Raw genomic sequence first — 16,181 nt, 5'->3', positions numbered from 1 at the left:
CCTATATACTGTTAACAGTATTTTGTATTTGTTTATCTCTGAAAAGTGTTCTGCACACGACAGAACTGCAATGAGTCTGCCTTACAAAAGTAGAACTCTTCTTCCAAACCTTGGAGAGAACATGGCATGTTCTACAAAGTACCTTAATATTAAGTACTACGAATTACGTCAAAATTAAGTTGTGGTGTCATTTTCTTGAAACTTTGCACAAATATTCTTGGAAGTTGTGCAAGTGCAAAAATAAAATAAAAAATGGGGGTCACCACGCTCGTTTCCATGGAAACGGACGTTAAAATGGCGTCGTCAGAAATAAATAAAAATGATATAATTCACTTAAACTAAAGAAGCAAGTATAACCCTTTTCCTGCCAAGTCCATATTTCACCATCAGGTCAAGACGGTTAAAATTAATGAAACACAACATATTCCATGTGATGTATTTTAACATAATACTGTACATTTGAAGGCTGTTGAAAACATAAATACTGTAAACTTGATTTTTTTGGACTAAAGATGCTATAACATACCAAGCCAAGTGGGTGAAAATACGTCATGTTTTGGCTCAATACCGCTTTTTACTGACTTGGCTGATGGGGAAGTAATAGTCTAAATACTGTCTGGCAGGAAAAGGGTTAAAAAGCTTAGCAAATGAGTCAATTTTAATAAATACCAAGACTTAAGATCCATATCTATCGAATGTATAGTTTTCATGATGTTTGTAAAGAAATTTTTACATAAGTATCGATTACAAAATGACGATATCGAAATTATATCACTTCATAATTTTCGAACTTTCTTCCTGTCGCTTTGAATGGTGTCATTTTGACCAAACTTGGCGAATAAAATCCTGACATAATACCATTTAGTTTACACTTTTAATAAAAGGGTGTCACCACGCTACTTTTTACAATATCTCCAGGTGAATGGGTAATATGCGCCATGTAAATTGGAGAGAAATGTTAATTTTTCGCTCATATTGAATAAAAACCAGCTTCCTAGGGGGTCAAAATATGACAAGGTTATAGGTCACATGTATTTCTAAGAGACTGGGTCAAAAATTAGGTAAAAGCGCAATTTCAACAATGACAGGTGATGTTAAATACATGCACTACAAAGTAACCCATTTGCGACAGGCTGGAGTTAAATCTGCGCAGAAACGTTCTAAAGCGTGTGCGCGTCCGAATTCGTCGTCCTTCAAAGTACCTTAATATTACACTTGAACGTAAAATGTTCTCTGTATATTGTAGATAGAATGACATAGAGTGAAGAAAATGTACATTCCAAGCCTGTTCAAAATATTTGCACCCAGCTTTACTGCAGGAGTTACTATGCACATTCAAAATGTGGAGGCAATCACAAGTGTCTGGTATGTGATATAAAGTGCTCTTGTATCTCTGAAAGGGATATTTTCCCCGGATCATTCCGTAGCTACATGTATGCAACCATAGTCCTCAATGAGATCCGAGTGTTCACATATTACAAATACTGTCCATTGAAAATAAGGCATTTGAACAGCTTAGCCAAACTTTGAGATCTATTTCATTCCAAATACCCAGCAACGGGAAGACTTTGGATCAAGATTTCATGGCATACATTCATAGGTGATATGAAGTGGAACACACTCAAGCGGTTTTGACTTCAGTCAACCAGCTACGTAAGAGAGTGGCTGAGTTGGGTCTTTGTATGATTGCTTCATCAAGGTTTCCTTTCTGAAGGAACAGAATTCATATTTTGGTTTCCTAAACATAAACTACAGCATATATTTATATGTACTTGGTGTCTAATATGTATGTCTTCAGGATTGGCACTATTAACATGGCAAGCATTAATGGTAAACATTACATGTAAAAAACATATGTGAACAAACCTATCCAGCATTTCGTGAGCCTGTTTCATACCCTACATAAAAACAAAATCATTTGGTCATATGACCAATTCACTTTTTAACACAGATTTTCAATTTAATTCATTAGTGTGTTGGAGCACAGTCCCTGTATCCACCGGTCTGGAAACACATATTGTAAAAGGTGTTAATCACCTAGACCGCACAGCCAAAGCGCAACACGGTCAGGTGATACCAGTGCGTCGCTTGGTTTTGACCTCTGTGTCAAGGCAGACGTTCGTCCTGTCGAATCTGCACTGTTTTGGCACTATAAAGTGTTCTCTGCATCTATCTTCAACACCAAGACAGAAATAACCATATCCTGAAACCGGTGTGTGTTTTTCGTGATCCTTCTCCCATCGTAAATGATGATAGTGTACGATAATTTCTGGGGCTGATCGCTTCGAGTGTGTTAACAAAACACAAGCAACGGCTGGAATCACACCGGAAAATTGTCGTCCCTTTCTCTTGCAATGCTAGTAGTCAGTGCCTCCAAATATGATCTAAATATGTTTTCTGTGTAATATTCTGTGAAATCATGTCTGTTAACTGAGCAGAATGGGAACGACAACTGCAGAAATGGACGTAGATTTTATTCCCATATTTTCCCTTGTAGCGTCAATATGGCGAACTCTCGATACGTACGCTCGCGCTCAGGCACAGTAAATGCCTTTTACAAAATGCTATATGTCAACACAATAACAAGTTTGGTAATGAACTACTCAGCTGTCGATGTTAATATTCTGCTGATTTTGCCTGTCTTTTTGATTTCGGGCAACAGTCCATGACACTTGCGAACAGTGCGTCGCCATTTGTTTTCGATCGTGATCATAATGCAGCCAATATGTGTCGTCCCTTTCTAGCTTTATCTAGAGGGGCAAAGTTACCCATTTAATGAAAAAATAAATTGTTTAGTGTTTCTAAAGGGAACAAGTTGTAATGTTTTGTGATATTCTGAAAATAACAACCCACAAACGTCATGTTTTTGAACGATCACAGTGCGGCTGTCATAGGATCGTGGGGTAGTGACATTGATATAACGGCCAGTTGAAAACTGTCGGTGTCCTTTGTTTAAGGTGTGAATCGTGTGTTTGTTCATATCACGGAGTGTCACAAAGAAACCAGCCACGTTTCCAGACTGGTGGATAGAGGGACTGTGTGTTGGAGCAATGGAATGGTGTATAATGCTGTTCAATGAAAACAATCCAAAAAATTACTGTATACCACTTGTAATGCTTACACCAAAAACTAGTGTACAGCAAAAACTGCATAACTTGTTTTGCTACAATGTGAAGTGAAATGATACGATTATTTGTAACTTCCATATAATACACATTAACATTTAAAACAGAGAGCTTAGGTCACTGTCAGAATGACCTGACGGGGTATCAAAAGGCAAAAGCAATTTTAATAGTTGATGAGAGAGCAAGCTCATTCAACAATGTACAAGCATGATTCTTCACACAGTGGCTGCAGGCTCCAGTGCTATGTCATACAATTATTCTCAGCTGAACTAGTTACCAGGTATACATGAACACACAAGAGGTTACTATTGACCCTTGACACCTGACCTCATTCTGAATGCATATCAAAGGTGCCTTGAGGACTGACTACCTGGTAGCTGTACTCTGTTGGAATGGTAAGTGGTGAGATTGCAGCACCATTCTAACTCCTGGCTTCCACTTTCAGCAAAAGAATACCATTCTAAATTTTCAAAGTCCTTTTCAATACAAAATTAAACTTCAAACTGGGGTTTGTGTACAGTAACCTCCTCGTTTCGCTATTTCTCAAACTTAAATACAACTTCGCAATCCAAGTTGGTCAGCAGTAAAACAAAACCCGGGAGTGTTATAATTTAAACTCACAATGTTATTAAAGAATGTTATTGTCTGTATGACCATAGAGGGAAAATATCCCACACTCATGAACTTGTAGACTGCAGCCCTGAAGGTGAAAAATTAGGCATTTCAATAAGGTACACAATTTGTGCAAAAGCAAAAGGTCAGTGGTAAGAAAATTACACCTGAAGATTTTTTTTTCATTTGCCGTACAAGGTGGATATTTGAGTGCAAAAGATCTGAGGTGTAAAACAATCACAGATATGACATGGTATACTCTCTTCAAAACAATTTAATGAGATGGATTCTATACTGTGATTTCCACTTCATGGGATAAAACCTTCAACTGGGATGGTGGGTATTCATGAGACAAAGAGGTTTGAGTCAGGGTAAAACCCAGATTACATGTTCATAAACTGTTATGTGATATAGGTGAAGTTATAGAAATAAATCAGAGGTGGGGTAATTTCATGACGGAGAAGTTGCAGCCTGCATAACTCAGACAGAAGATAAAGCTTTGGTTTCATATCATATTCTGAGAACTTTGCAGGGTATAGAAACGTGGTTCCAGATTTAAAACAAGTGAATCTTAAGCTCATGTCATATTCAAGACTCAAGAAAATGGTAGAAACATTTCTGTAAGCTTTTAAATTTTAAAAATTACTTTCAATCTTATGAGACAGAAATGTGATACCTTGATAAGAGTTTTTCATACTAAAAATTGTCATTCTCTTCACAACAAATGAAAAATACGCACTTGAAAAATGAAGAAAGATTTAATTCCTCGTTAAGTTAATGTTCAACGCTTCACAAAGTCCAGTGATCACAAGCTAAAGGGAGCATTTTGGTCTGGCATGAACACTGTATGAATATCAAAAAAGTGCAAACTTGGAAAATTTACTGGTATCTTTTTGGAATAATTTCAGATTTAAAACAAAGGTAAAAATAAGGGCTTTTATGAGTACTGAATCATTTTGCTTTTGTTTTGAAATTCTTACCAGGACATTGATGACGGCTGTTGCACCACAAGCAGATGCTCCGATCTGCCGGACTTGTCTGGCCACTGCTTCTTCAAATGTCCACAGGAATACTGTATCATCATCTGCTTTCATAGGCGTGACTGGCTTGTCCACATGGTCACACTGAAATTCACAATCATAATGTCATTAGGATAAAATTGATCCCTGGTTTCCTGTTATTCTGCAACCTTTTCATTAAAGAGTGTGAATATGTGTATGGGACGAAATGCAAGTGACCGATTCTACCCTACGGCATACTCAAAACAGGAGGAGATATCGCTTATGAAGATTTTTTCATCAGTTTTGATTTTTAATTCAACCACACAGTGTCTTCTTCTACTCCCAAAGGCACGTTGATATACACAGTATTCAGCTTATCAACTCAGCTTGTATATATACAGACTACATTGTTATTGTTGACAAGTGAAGTCTACACTGGACTAGAATTCAAACAAAAGCAATAATAGTGAATTTTACACAGATAGAGACTGTGTTGACAACTTTGATAGTTGATGTTTCAACATGATTTGGGGAGTAAAACAAGAACTCGTAATCGAAATAACAAACACAAGAAGTGTCAAAAAAATCGAAAGCTACAGCTAGTAGCCCCATGCGTGCGTGACAGTCCCCAGGATCACAAGCTATGTACTGACCAATTCAGCACCATGGCATGTCTGAAATGTCCAATGAAACACAGGATGGCTTACCATTACAGCTGTAGTGTACCTCTGCGACAGATTCCATATTCTCAGAAGAGTAAGACACAATAGCGATGTCTTAAAGAAAATAAAATATGTACAATTCCCCGAGAGACTAATTTTGACTTAATTTAATCCATGCAAGACCTTTGGAAAGGGTTGTGAACTGCAATTCACAGAGTATGACTAAATTTAATATAAATTCAATCCAGCAGTATTAAGTATATGGTATTACAGTCTGGGTGTACACAGAAAACCAATACCGTGACAAAGTATTTCAATATAACGTCGGGACTTAATTTCAGAGAAAAACCTTGGTTTGCCATTTCCATTGGCAGTTGCATCCCAATGATTGATAGAGCAAATTTCCTACTGTATAATTGCTGGCATTTGTCGTTCTTCTTCTAACAAAAATTAAAGCTTCAAAACATACTTTATGAAAACTAGAAGTCTAGCCAGAAAGCGAGCATACGCATGCGTATGATCAAAAGTTAATCAACGCATGATAATTTGATAATTTCACTAATGAATCAGTGTCAATTCGGCAATATTTCAGAATTCTTAACATACATGTAGTTTGTCATAATGGGAATGTTTTGAAGGCGCTCTGGTACGAGAATATTTGAACCATATTTCCTAATTTTCTGGGTTTTTTTACAGGTTGTTTTTGTGGTTTACATACAGTATTTTAAAACCAATTGATTTTGGCAGTTGTGGCAAATAGGACAGAATTTTAAACACTACCTAAAACAAGTCATCGTTGATGACACAGTCCCCACTTGTTAATGGGTGCTTTGATTACAGGTCCTCAGAGAGGATAGAGTCTTCTTCATTAGGTCCGTGATAAAAATACTTTTGAATAAATTAGCTTGATACATGTCTGAGTTGTAGTTCAGGACATGAAAAAATCGTAATAAAATGGTCACATGGTGGCCATATTGGATCGAATCACAAAACAAATCAATGTGCATATGTATGACATAGGTCAATGTCCTTGTACCAACTTTGATTAAAATCGGTTGAAATATGCCTGAGTTATGGCTTTGTACATGAAAAAATCATAACAAAATGGCCGCACAGCAGCCATATTGGATCGCATCACAAAACAAATTTACATGCATATGTATAACATATATTACCAATTTGGTCAATCTCCTTGTACCAACTTTGAATAAATTTGCTTGATACATGTCTGAGTTATGGTTCTGGACATGAAAAACGTAATAAAATGGCCACACGGCGGCCATATTGGATTGTATCACAAAACAAGTCAATGTGCATGTGTATGACATAGGTCGATGTCCTTGTACCAAGTTTGAATAAAATTGGTTGAGATATGCCTGAGTTATGGCTCTGTACATGAATCGTAACAAAATGGCCGCACGGCGGCCATATTGGATCGTATCACAAAACAAATTGATGTGCATAGCTATGACATTGGTCAATGTCCTTGTATCAACTTTGAATAAAATCTGTAGAAACATGCCTGAGTAATGGCTCTGTACATGAAAAAATTGTAATAAAATGGCCGCCTGGCAGCCATATTGGATTGTATCACAAAACAAATTGACGTACATGTGTATGACATAAGTCAATGTCCTTGTACCAATTTTGAATAAAATCGGTTGAGATATGCCTGAGTTATGGCTCTATACATGAAAAAATCGTAACAAAATGGCCGCACGGCGGCCATATTGGATCGTATCACAAAAAGAATTGACGTGCATATCTATGACATTGGTCAATGTCCTTGTACCAACTTTGAATAAAATCAGTTGAAACTTGCCTGAATTATGGCTCTGTACATGAAAAAATCGTAATAAAAATGGCCGCCTGGCAGCCATATTGGATTGTATCACAAAACAAATTGACGTGCATCTGTATGACATATGAAGTAATCCTTGTACCAAGTTTGAATGAAATCGCTCCAGGCATCTCTGAGATATCTGCGTGAACGGACGGACGCACGCACGCACGCACGCACGCACGCACGCACGCACACACACACGGACATGACCAAACCTATAAGTCCCCCCGGACGGTGTCCATGGGGACTAAAAACAGTGTGCATTGAGAGTCTTAAAATTTGCAGTACATGTAGTTATCAAGATCGTGCAGAGTGAGAAAATCCGTGCACATGTGACCGAATGTTGACCATCAAACTCCACTCTTGGGAATGTGTGAGATTCTCTCACAACAATGACTACAAATCTATTTTGTTTCAGTAAATTTTTTGGCTTTGCTGAATCCAGTCGATATTACATGTAAGTTCATTTGCATTTCCATGATGTAATCTGACCAACAGCTGGCAACATCATCCCTTCATGCAAATTAAGTCACGGTACCTGATGATTCCCTTCTAGAATTGCTGAACTTATAGTTTCACATGACACAGCTGTTCAGTGCAAACATCAGAAAATGCAAGCAACTGGACAAAATGTATTCATAAAGTATATATGATAATAAAAATACACCATTTAATTTTAACTAATCATTGACATGATGGTACCCCTATTTTTTACAGCGGTTGTATGATAGTAAATCTGATCTACGAACTGAAATATTGTTATCTTCATATTGTGTTTGAATAGCCCTGTTTGTGGAACATTATTTGGTTGACTGGGCATTGAAAAGAAGAATCCACAATTGTGCATATTTGTTTTCATAGAGAGGTATTGAGAGGGCTTGCACAAATACCAAGATTTATGTAACATTAATAACATACTCATATTCTCTGGAAAAAATTACGTTGATTTTCAGGGTGTCAAAGCGAAAACATTCAGGGCCCATTATCACGCAAAGTCGGTAATATTCAACATGTCTACCAGTGTGTGTGATAGCTTATGTTGTCACATACACATGCCAATATCACCCTATCCTGGTGACGTTTACTATAAAATATCAGCCGTGATACTTTATGGTAAACGTCAAGATATGCAAGATAGACGTCATCAGTTTTGGAGTGTTCCCTAACTACATTTGCAATTTAATAGTAAACAAAGTAAAATAACAAGATGGCCGCCACTCTCCATCTATGACGTGATGTTGCCAACATGAAAACTTGAAAGGCTTTAAGCAGTAAGGATATTTCTGGTAGCAAAACACGTGAATAATACATTGAATCTTGTAATATTATCCCATGGTTATTCTGTTAAAGTATGTGTAATTTTTTAGGCAAGCTCAAGCCAATATTCTACCTTTCGCATGGCATAGTCAACCTTTGTATAACAGTAATCGCGTGGCATGACATGACTGTGATGTCACATGCGCAACATCTGTTGATATAGCAACTCAGTGTAAACAAACAAAATGGCTGCCTCTCTCCGCTCTGTACGACAGTGGAGCGTGATTGAAGTCAGGAGAGATTTAAAGCGGAGGGAAGTTTTTTATTGTTAACGATGATAATAACATATTGAACTATAAAAACTTCTTCCCATACGACTACTGTTGAGTACTGGTATCTTATCATTCAGTGTTCAGTGTGATATGGAGGCTTTGTCGCGCGTGGCGTTGACTTCTTCGTAGAGTTTATGAATGAAGCCTATTTACACAAATACATACCAATGTACCGGTATTTCTATACTTATGCGCATGGCAGAGTAGTTCTGGGCATGGGTACATGTATATGATAAATCGGTTATTACCTAATATTGCTTGTTCCTTGCGTTGTATCAGCATTCGTGTCTCAATAACCTCTAAAAGTCCACACAAATGTTTTGGTGGATCTTTAGGGCCTGATCACAAGTATGTTACATTCTTGGATATGGGACTTTCAAAGTTGGTGAAAATAGGTTTTGTAAATTATTAAAGGGAGGTGGGGGGGTGTTGTTCAATTTGTTGCTGTGCTATCTTCTTGTTGACAAACGTTGCCTCTTCCCTGAAATTGGTGATGAATGTTGAGCAAATGTGAAGCAAATTCAGCATTTGATATGTATTCATAGTTCACCAGTTTTATAGCTTTCCAATCAATGCAAGGCTTTGCAAAATAAACTTCAGTTGCGTCCCTATCTTTATATGAAGCTGCATTAGTCTAAGTTACCAGTTTCAGTACAGCCGCTATCTTAAAATTTTGGATATGCACAGTGGGTGTTGGGATATGTTATGCATAGCAACAGTCATGTCATATGGTTCTCAAACAGACAGCTGCAGACTGGACAACCCGACCCCTACCCACTCCCTGTGACTGACTTGGCAAAATGGCTGGTGATACTACAACACAGAGTGTGCCTTACTACCATATTATTTTGTTCCAGTCAAAGAAAATTCCAGATGCATTGGTCAACAACACAAGTGTGTGGTATATAACCCTTACAAACCCACCGACCTACTGTTGCACTCCAGGTTTTGTACAATCTCTGTGTGTCCAAAAAGTCAGAAATTATGAATGGTTAGCACAGAGGATGCTTAGACTGCATCAAACACATCCTATACCAGTATTTCCATAGAAGATGGCCATCTCTATTAGCACATGTCCATAAATCAGTGTTGTAACAAAAAAAGTTTCCTCCTTGCTGAACCTATTATAGTCATCATATATACGTAGCAACCTTTTTACAAAACATGTAAAATTTAATCTTCTGAACTGATACTCTGTGACATTATATGTAACATACTTTCACAGTGCTATGTACAGTGCTACTGTACATTAAGCCTACAATTCTAAAGTTTAATGTTGCACCAGCTGTGCTTCGATACTGCACAGCACTTTCTGGTTTTCCTCTTCAACAAACTATATACTCGCTTTTCTCAATTACCAACATTTGTTAGTTTTGTTATCAGAGACAACATGGTTTCTATTTTATTTCCTTTTCATTACAAAAACTTTTCGAGTTTGTGAAAGCCGAGTCACATTCATGACTAACAATTGTACCTTACTTTGCCAAATGGCCACATGTAGGGTTCTCCTCAAGGGGATTTTCAGCAGTGTGTCATCCCAATGTTTCTTTGTGAGCAATCTATTCATAAGCTAATAACTATACAAAAGTGTACATTTTCACAACAAAAGAATATGCAAATTATGCACAGTTACATAAAAAAACTGGGCCAAAAAACTCATCCTATTGATAATAAAAATTTTTAATTTTGATGAATTAAGATATGGAGAATAAAATGTGGCTATTTTTCTAAACATAATTAGAATATAAAACTAAATCCCAGTCAGACCAATTTCATGTTATCACCATTTACATTTACAAAACTTATGTGGTACAGTAACTAATGGTAACAATAGTACCACTGGAGGAAAAAATGGAAAGTGTGTTCCGTATGGACCAACTAAACCATTAATAACCCTTTTCCTGCCAAGTCGGTGAAAATCCGCTTGAAATTCGGTGTAGCCAGAATCTAAGCACTGGTGACCGTTATTCTACCAACCCGGTGGAAATCGGGCCCTTTTTGGGTACCCCCTTTCCTGCCAAGTCGACGGCACTACGTTTTGCTATCCCCTGTGCGTTTAGGGGTCATCCGAGGAGAGGTTTTCTGACAAGGAACGCCTTTTCCCCTCGAAATGGGTTCGCAGGGAGTCGATAGACAGGGAAAGGTGCAGAAACCTGTCCGCCAGTCCCCCACACCCGAGGGGGGCTGGGTTTTTTTTACCGCTTTTTAGCGGACTTGGCAGGATAGCATGGTGACGTTTTCTGGCGGAGTTGGACGTACTTGGCTGCCTGGCACTATAGAGATTGCTGCCAAACTTGACCAACTCGGCAATGCTAATCTAGAAGGCTACCTCTTGCAAACGACTTGGCAGATGGTGCGGATGGTGCGAGACGAAAGTCACTTATTCAGTTGTGCGTGACTGAAAATGAGAACGTATTTTTGACGGGACGGCTCGACTTGTTCCTCCGATGGAACGGATATGAACGACTTGGAAATACCATTACAAACTGGTGTCCGACGTACTAAGCTGGGCTTCAGCTCTGCAAGTTCAAGCCAGGCAACGTCCTTCACCGCCTTGGCCGTGCCATTCAATGGACGTAGCTTTGGATTTTTTATTTATTCCATCGTCCGAAGTATTGGCTCTGGTTTGCAGGCAAACGTATCCTCTTGCCGACGCATTGGTAACTACGTACGCTGTTTGCGTACAGAGAATTCAAAAGGGGACATAAGGTCAATGCTACGGGGATACCGCCTGCACTTAGCAGGGACTGCTTTTGTTATGCAAACCAGCTAGCAGTACAATATGGCTGCCAGGCATGTGGACACGTCGATGGCTAGAACAATGGAAGCATATTGCGTTGCACCCGTGCATCGCAAAAGTGAACTGAAGACTTGGGTGTAGTGACTGGTTATCACTGGTTAGCTGCAGCCCAAGCCATGTCGGTACAAACCCGTACCTGACTGAGGACCACTCGATTAAGTCAGTAATGAACGGTAACACTCATAAACCAACTCCCAACTGAGCTGGCTAAACTACGAGGAGCTGTGCTTCAATGGCTCAGCCATGTCGTTAATACAATGGCAAAAACGTAGTTTTTGTGCTACACTGCCAAGTCGTTGAAGGTACGAAGCTACCCTGGGGAAACAGGACAGGTTTGCCGGTGCTGCCTCACCCCTAGCACGACCCTCAGGGTCTCTGACTAACAGACGAGTGAGGTGATGTTTGTGCCTAGCGGACGTGCGTTATACTGAAGGAGTTTATTTCCGAAAAAATAAACATGAAACGGCAATAAAATGACGCACTCCCAGTAGCAAACAAAGCTGGTGACCTCAATTTTTTTCTGCAGTAACCCTTGAGCTCCTTCCCCTGTCTACGGGCATGTAGAAATTATCGAAATCTAACACGTAAAAGTACGGCTAAAACTACCCTGAAAATGGGCGATTTCTGCCAAAATGCCTGGCAGGATAGCGTGCAGGAGAGCCAATCTTTTGCAGGCACATATTATGGGGCGGTTTTCTACTGACTTGGCAGGATAACGGACAAGGACGCTCGGCAGGAAAAGGGTTAACATAGGCTCAGACAACAGCTTGTGCCACCTTGAATAATTTGGTAACTTACATTTTGAATATGTGACATATGTGACAGCAATCAGCAGTTCCGATCAATTTTTGTTGTGGTACATGGATACTAAGTTCACTTATTACTGTAACCCTGCAACTCTTTTGAGTTGCTCTCCCCAGTGGACAGATAAGTCTCCATTTCTGATATCTTGTACATAAGAAGCACAACTTCTGTCCTGATCATCTTTCAAGTAGATCAACGTATCAGGAAAATAAATTGCCAAATATATTCTCCTTTACATATCACTCATATGGAATCTATAACTGCCCAGTCATTTACATATGTACTACTGTTTTATCTACATCTGAAATTCGCAAAATTTGAGCATTTTTATCAGAACCCGGGAGGTTGGTCTGTTCAAATGTGTTATTCTTGTTGTGCTTTCACCAGTTTGATTTGGTCCAGCCTTCATTCACCGTCATCCTGTCAAGTTCATATGTCATCATCAGGTCAAGTTGGTTAAAACCGGTGAGGCACAACATGGTCCGCTTGTTGAATTTAACAAAAACTTGAATATTTGAAGGCCCTATGAATACCTAGCTACCCTAAATGTTTTTCACAGACCAAACAGGATATAATATAGCATATATGTACATGTACGCAAGCATGTGAAAATATGTACAGATTTGGCTAGATACCACTTATTACTGACTCAGCAGATGGGGGCGTTATACTGTCTGGCAGGATTACAGTTAATGCTTCGTACAATTTTGGCAAACCATGGACAGACACAAACCTTGTAACAGTATACCGGTACAGTTGGCAAACCGGCAAGGAAATGCATTACATACCGGTAAACCCTACTATCCTGGCTCCCTGCATTAAAGCTTCACTATCAATAACTTTTGGTGTACTTTATATTATTTCTGTTCCGTTTTCATAATAAAGGTTCTTGTTTTACTCTCAAAATCAGATTGAAAGTCGAATTTAGCTTTGTATTCTGGGAAAATATTACGAAAATCCCTTAAATGAGGGCTAGGTAACGTGTACCTATATATAATATACTCAACCTGTCCACCCCGATTTCCTGTGAACCAGTGCCCAGTAACCATAGATAACAATGGGATTGGGCCAAACCATGGTGCAGAAAAGGTAAAGTGAATCTACTTGAGAGCAATACAGTATACATTGCTGTGACACAGGTCTTGTCACCAGATACTTACCTCATCTTCACTGTCCTCAAATGATATTGGATTGTCATATTCTGATATCATTGACAGATAGTCAAAATTATTATGGTCATCAGGCCTCTTGTAGTTCAATCTCATTTCAGTGTTATTGGCCTCATCCTGACATCCAATGTCATCATCATCATCGTCTTTGTCAAGACTATCACTGTCGTCGTTCTCCACACCTTGATCATCATTATTGCTCCCGCTGCTGTCCTGGTCTCTGTCCCGCGCTTCGTGGGCACGGTACCTTTGCTCGTAGAGGTGAATGTCCTCGATCAGTTTGTTGAAGTCAATCATGTTGGAATACTTTGACCTCGCGACCTTTTTCAGAATGTCTTTCACTTTGTAGCGCCCCCCTCTAAAAGACATGAGACCAAAGTTGATGATTTCAGCTGCCAGTTTATCCTCCTCCGTAGGTTCCTCTCGTTCTCTTTCATCATCCGCATCCACATTACTGTTGCTATGGTTGCTGTCGTCATTGATGACTTCGCACCCACCTACGGCGCCCTCAAGGTTCTCCTCATTTTCATCCTCTTCACGATCATCCCAGAGCTGATCGTTGAAAGGATTTCGCCTGTCCCGATGCTCGTTCACATAGTTTGACTCACCTCCATCCTCACCCCCTGACGGATTGTGATGACAACGCCGGGAAGACTGCCTGCAAAGGCTAAGACAATTCCTACCTTCCCTACATTCTGCACCATTGATCAGCGCGACACGCCATCGCCGCCGCCGCTGCCTCTCACTCCTATCGACATGATTCAGATACCTGCCCAAATCCAGATGTCCATCAGTGTAATCTTCATCGTTATCAATAAAATCATCCACATCATTACCATGCAGATGGCCATTCACAAGTCCATTGCTATTTGGCCTTCCTGTTTCCCGTTCAAAACTGCCCCAGGTTCCAGGCCTGAAATTGACATCATCCTCAATGTTATTGAAATCACTGTTCGTTTCGGTTATCTCAATATCATCCTCTACAAAGTCATTCATGTAGTTGAAATTGTCACCAACAGCCTCGCCGGCTCCATCTTCCATTTCTTCAATCCCTTCATCCGGTAAATCCATTCCGTTTGCGAGTCGCTCATCATGGCCATTGCAGACATGGCTTGGTTCACCATTGGTGACATTAGCGTTCTGCAATCTTGATGATCCAACCTCGTCATGATTCAATTCCGGCGATCTTGATTCCGATCTTAGCTGCTCGTCAAAGTCATCTTGCAGATCATCCTCTCCAATATCCGGAGTAATCACGTCAATTTCTTCCTCCACTTGTTCACCATCGCTCACGTCATGTATACCATGATTCATATCAGCTCGGTTCAAGCTATGAGCCATGGCTTGGGTTTTCAGGTTTTACATAACTGCCCACTTGATACGCACACCACAGATGTAACTGTCAAAATCTTCAAAATTTCTATCTTCTATCCCTTCACATGGAGTCACCTGAAAATTAAGTATTCATTTTCATACTGATAATATATCTGATTATTATCCAGTATTGTGGCCGCAGATGTTTTCCACATCTACAAAGTCCTCGGCATTGCAAAAACTTTGAAATAATAGCAACAATGTACCCCCTCTTGGCCCATAATGGATTCTGGCAAGCTTTGCACTCCATAATGTACTAAGCTTTGCCTCATACATCAAGTTGTGAAAAGTTTCCTTCCGTTCATTATTAGCCATTAAGGGGTACATCATTGCGTAAATCACAGAGAGAGTAAGTCTTTATACATTGCAGGTACATAAACTTTGTGTACCTTGCAACGTGATAATGTAAGCCATTTATCAGTAAATATGATGCACATCCCAGAGTAAAACCAGAGAATTGCCACTTCATGAATAACATTATCGTGGGACCCTTTACGTGTTTAGGTCAGTTACATGATGTACAGGAATATCAGTGCAATGAGAATGGTATAGTAGAGAACATTCCAAACATGCATGCATGCATGCCTGTAGAGTGAGACCATAAATGTGTAAATGACACAGTGAGTGCAGCAGTGACACAGCTTTATGTATAAATATTGTGATAGGATCACGGATTAACGCGTTTTAAGTTTCCAAATGTGCCTTCAACAGAATCCAATACAAGTATTATGATCACTGTAAGGTCCTGTCCATAATCACAATATGACGGGACAATCAACAACAATTCAATCAATGAATATATAATTGCGTTTGTAATTTTAGACCGTTTGCGGAATTTCTCTGTGCATCAAAGCTCGCTTATGTACACAACATAACCCTTTCTTATATTTCATTCCACTCAAGAAATCAACTATGATTGCAAGGTAGTTATTTACACGATAAAATATCACAACATTGCTGATGAATTGCAAGGCCATAGTAGTACCAATCACTATGCTGATGTGGGACAAATATATACAGACAAAAAAATACAGCTTATAACCAGCACTGCCAAAGGAGGGTACTTTTACTTACAAGATGTGAATATCAACTTTCAGAGTCAACAAGGTTTGATGGAAGATACTCAAAATATCACCCTGTGATATGTCATACAGCTGTCACTGGCACTCCGTACTTTTCGGAAAATACGGAAGTCGTAGAGA

The 16,181-nt window shown here is 39.3% G+C and overlaps 1 protein-coding gene across 1 annotated transcript in view; it reads right to left on the bottom strand.

Annotated features, from left to right (window-relative positions):
- Positions 1 to 16,181, bottom strand: part of LOC139147782 (uncharacterized) — a 24,088-nt gene extending 7,907 nt beyond the window's left edge. Inside the window, exons 1-3 of the mRNA XM_070718986.1 lie at positions 16,054 to 16,181; positions 13,597 to 15,054; positions 4,718 to 4,861 (exon numbers count right to left, since the gene is read on the bottom strand). Coding sequence (XP_070575087.1) covers positions 4,718 to 4,861; positions 13,597 to 14,946 — 1,494 coding nt within the window. The 5' untranslated portion in view covers positions 14,947 to 15,054; positions 16,054 to 16,181. The remainder of the gene's footprint in view (positions 1 to 4,717; positions 4,862 to 13,596; positions 15,055 to 16,053) is intronic.

This window comes from Ptychodera flava, chromosome 13, assembly GCF_041260155.1.
Source record: "Ptychodera flava strain L36383 chromosome 13, AS_Pfla_20210202, whole genome shotgun sequence".
Classification (NCBI taxonomy): Eukaryota; Metazoa; Hemichordata; class Enteropneusta; family Ptychoderidae; genus Ptychodera; species Ptychodera flava.
The sequence above is the reverse complement of the archived record's forward strand: the minus strand, read 5'-3'. Positions and strand labels throughout refer to the sequence as shown.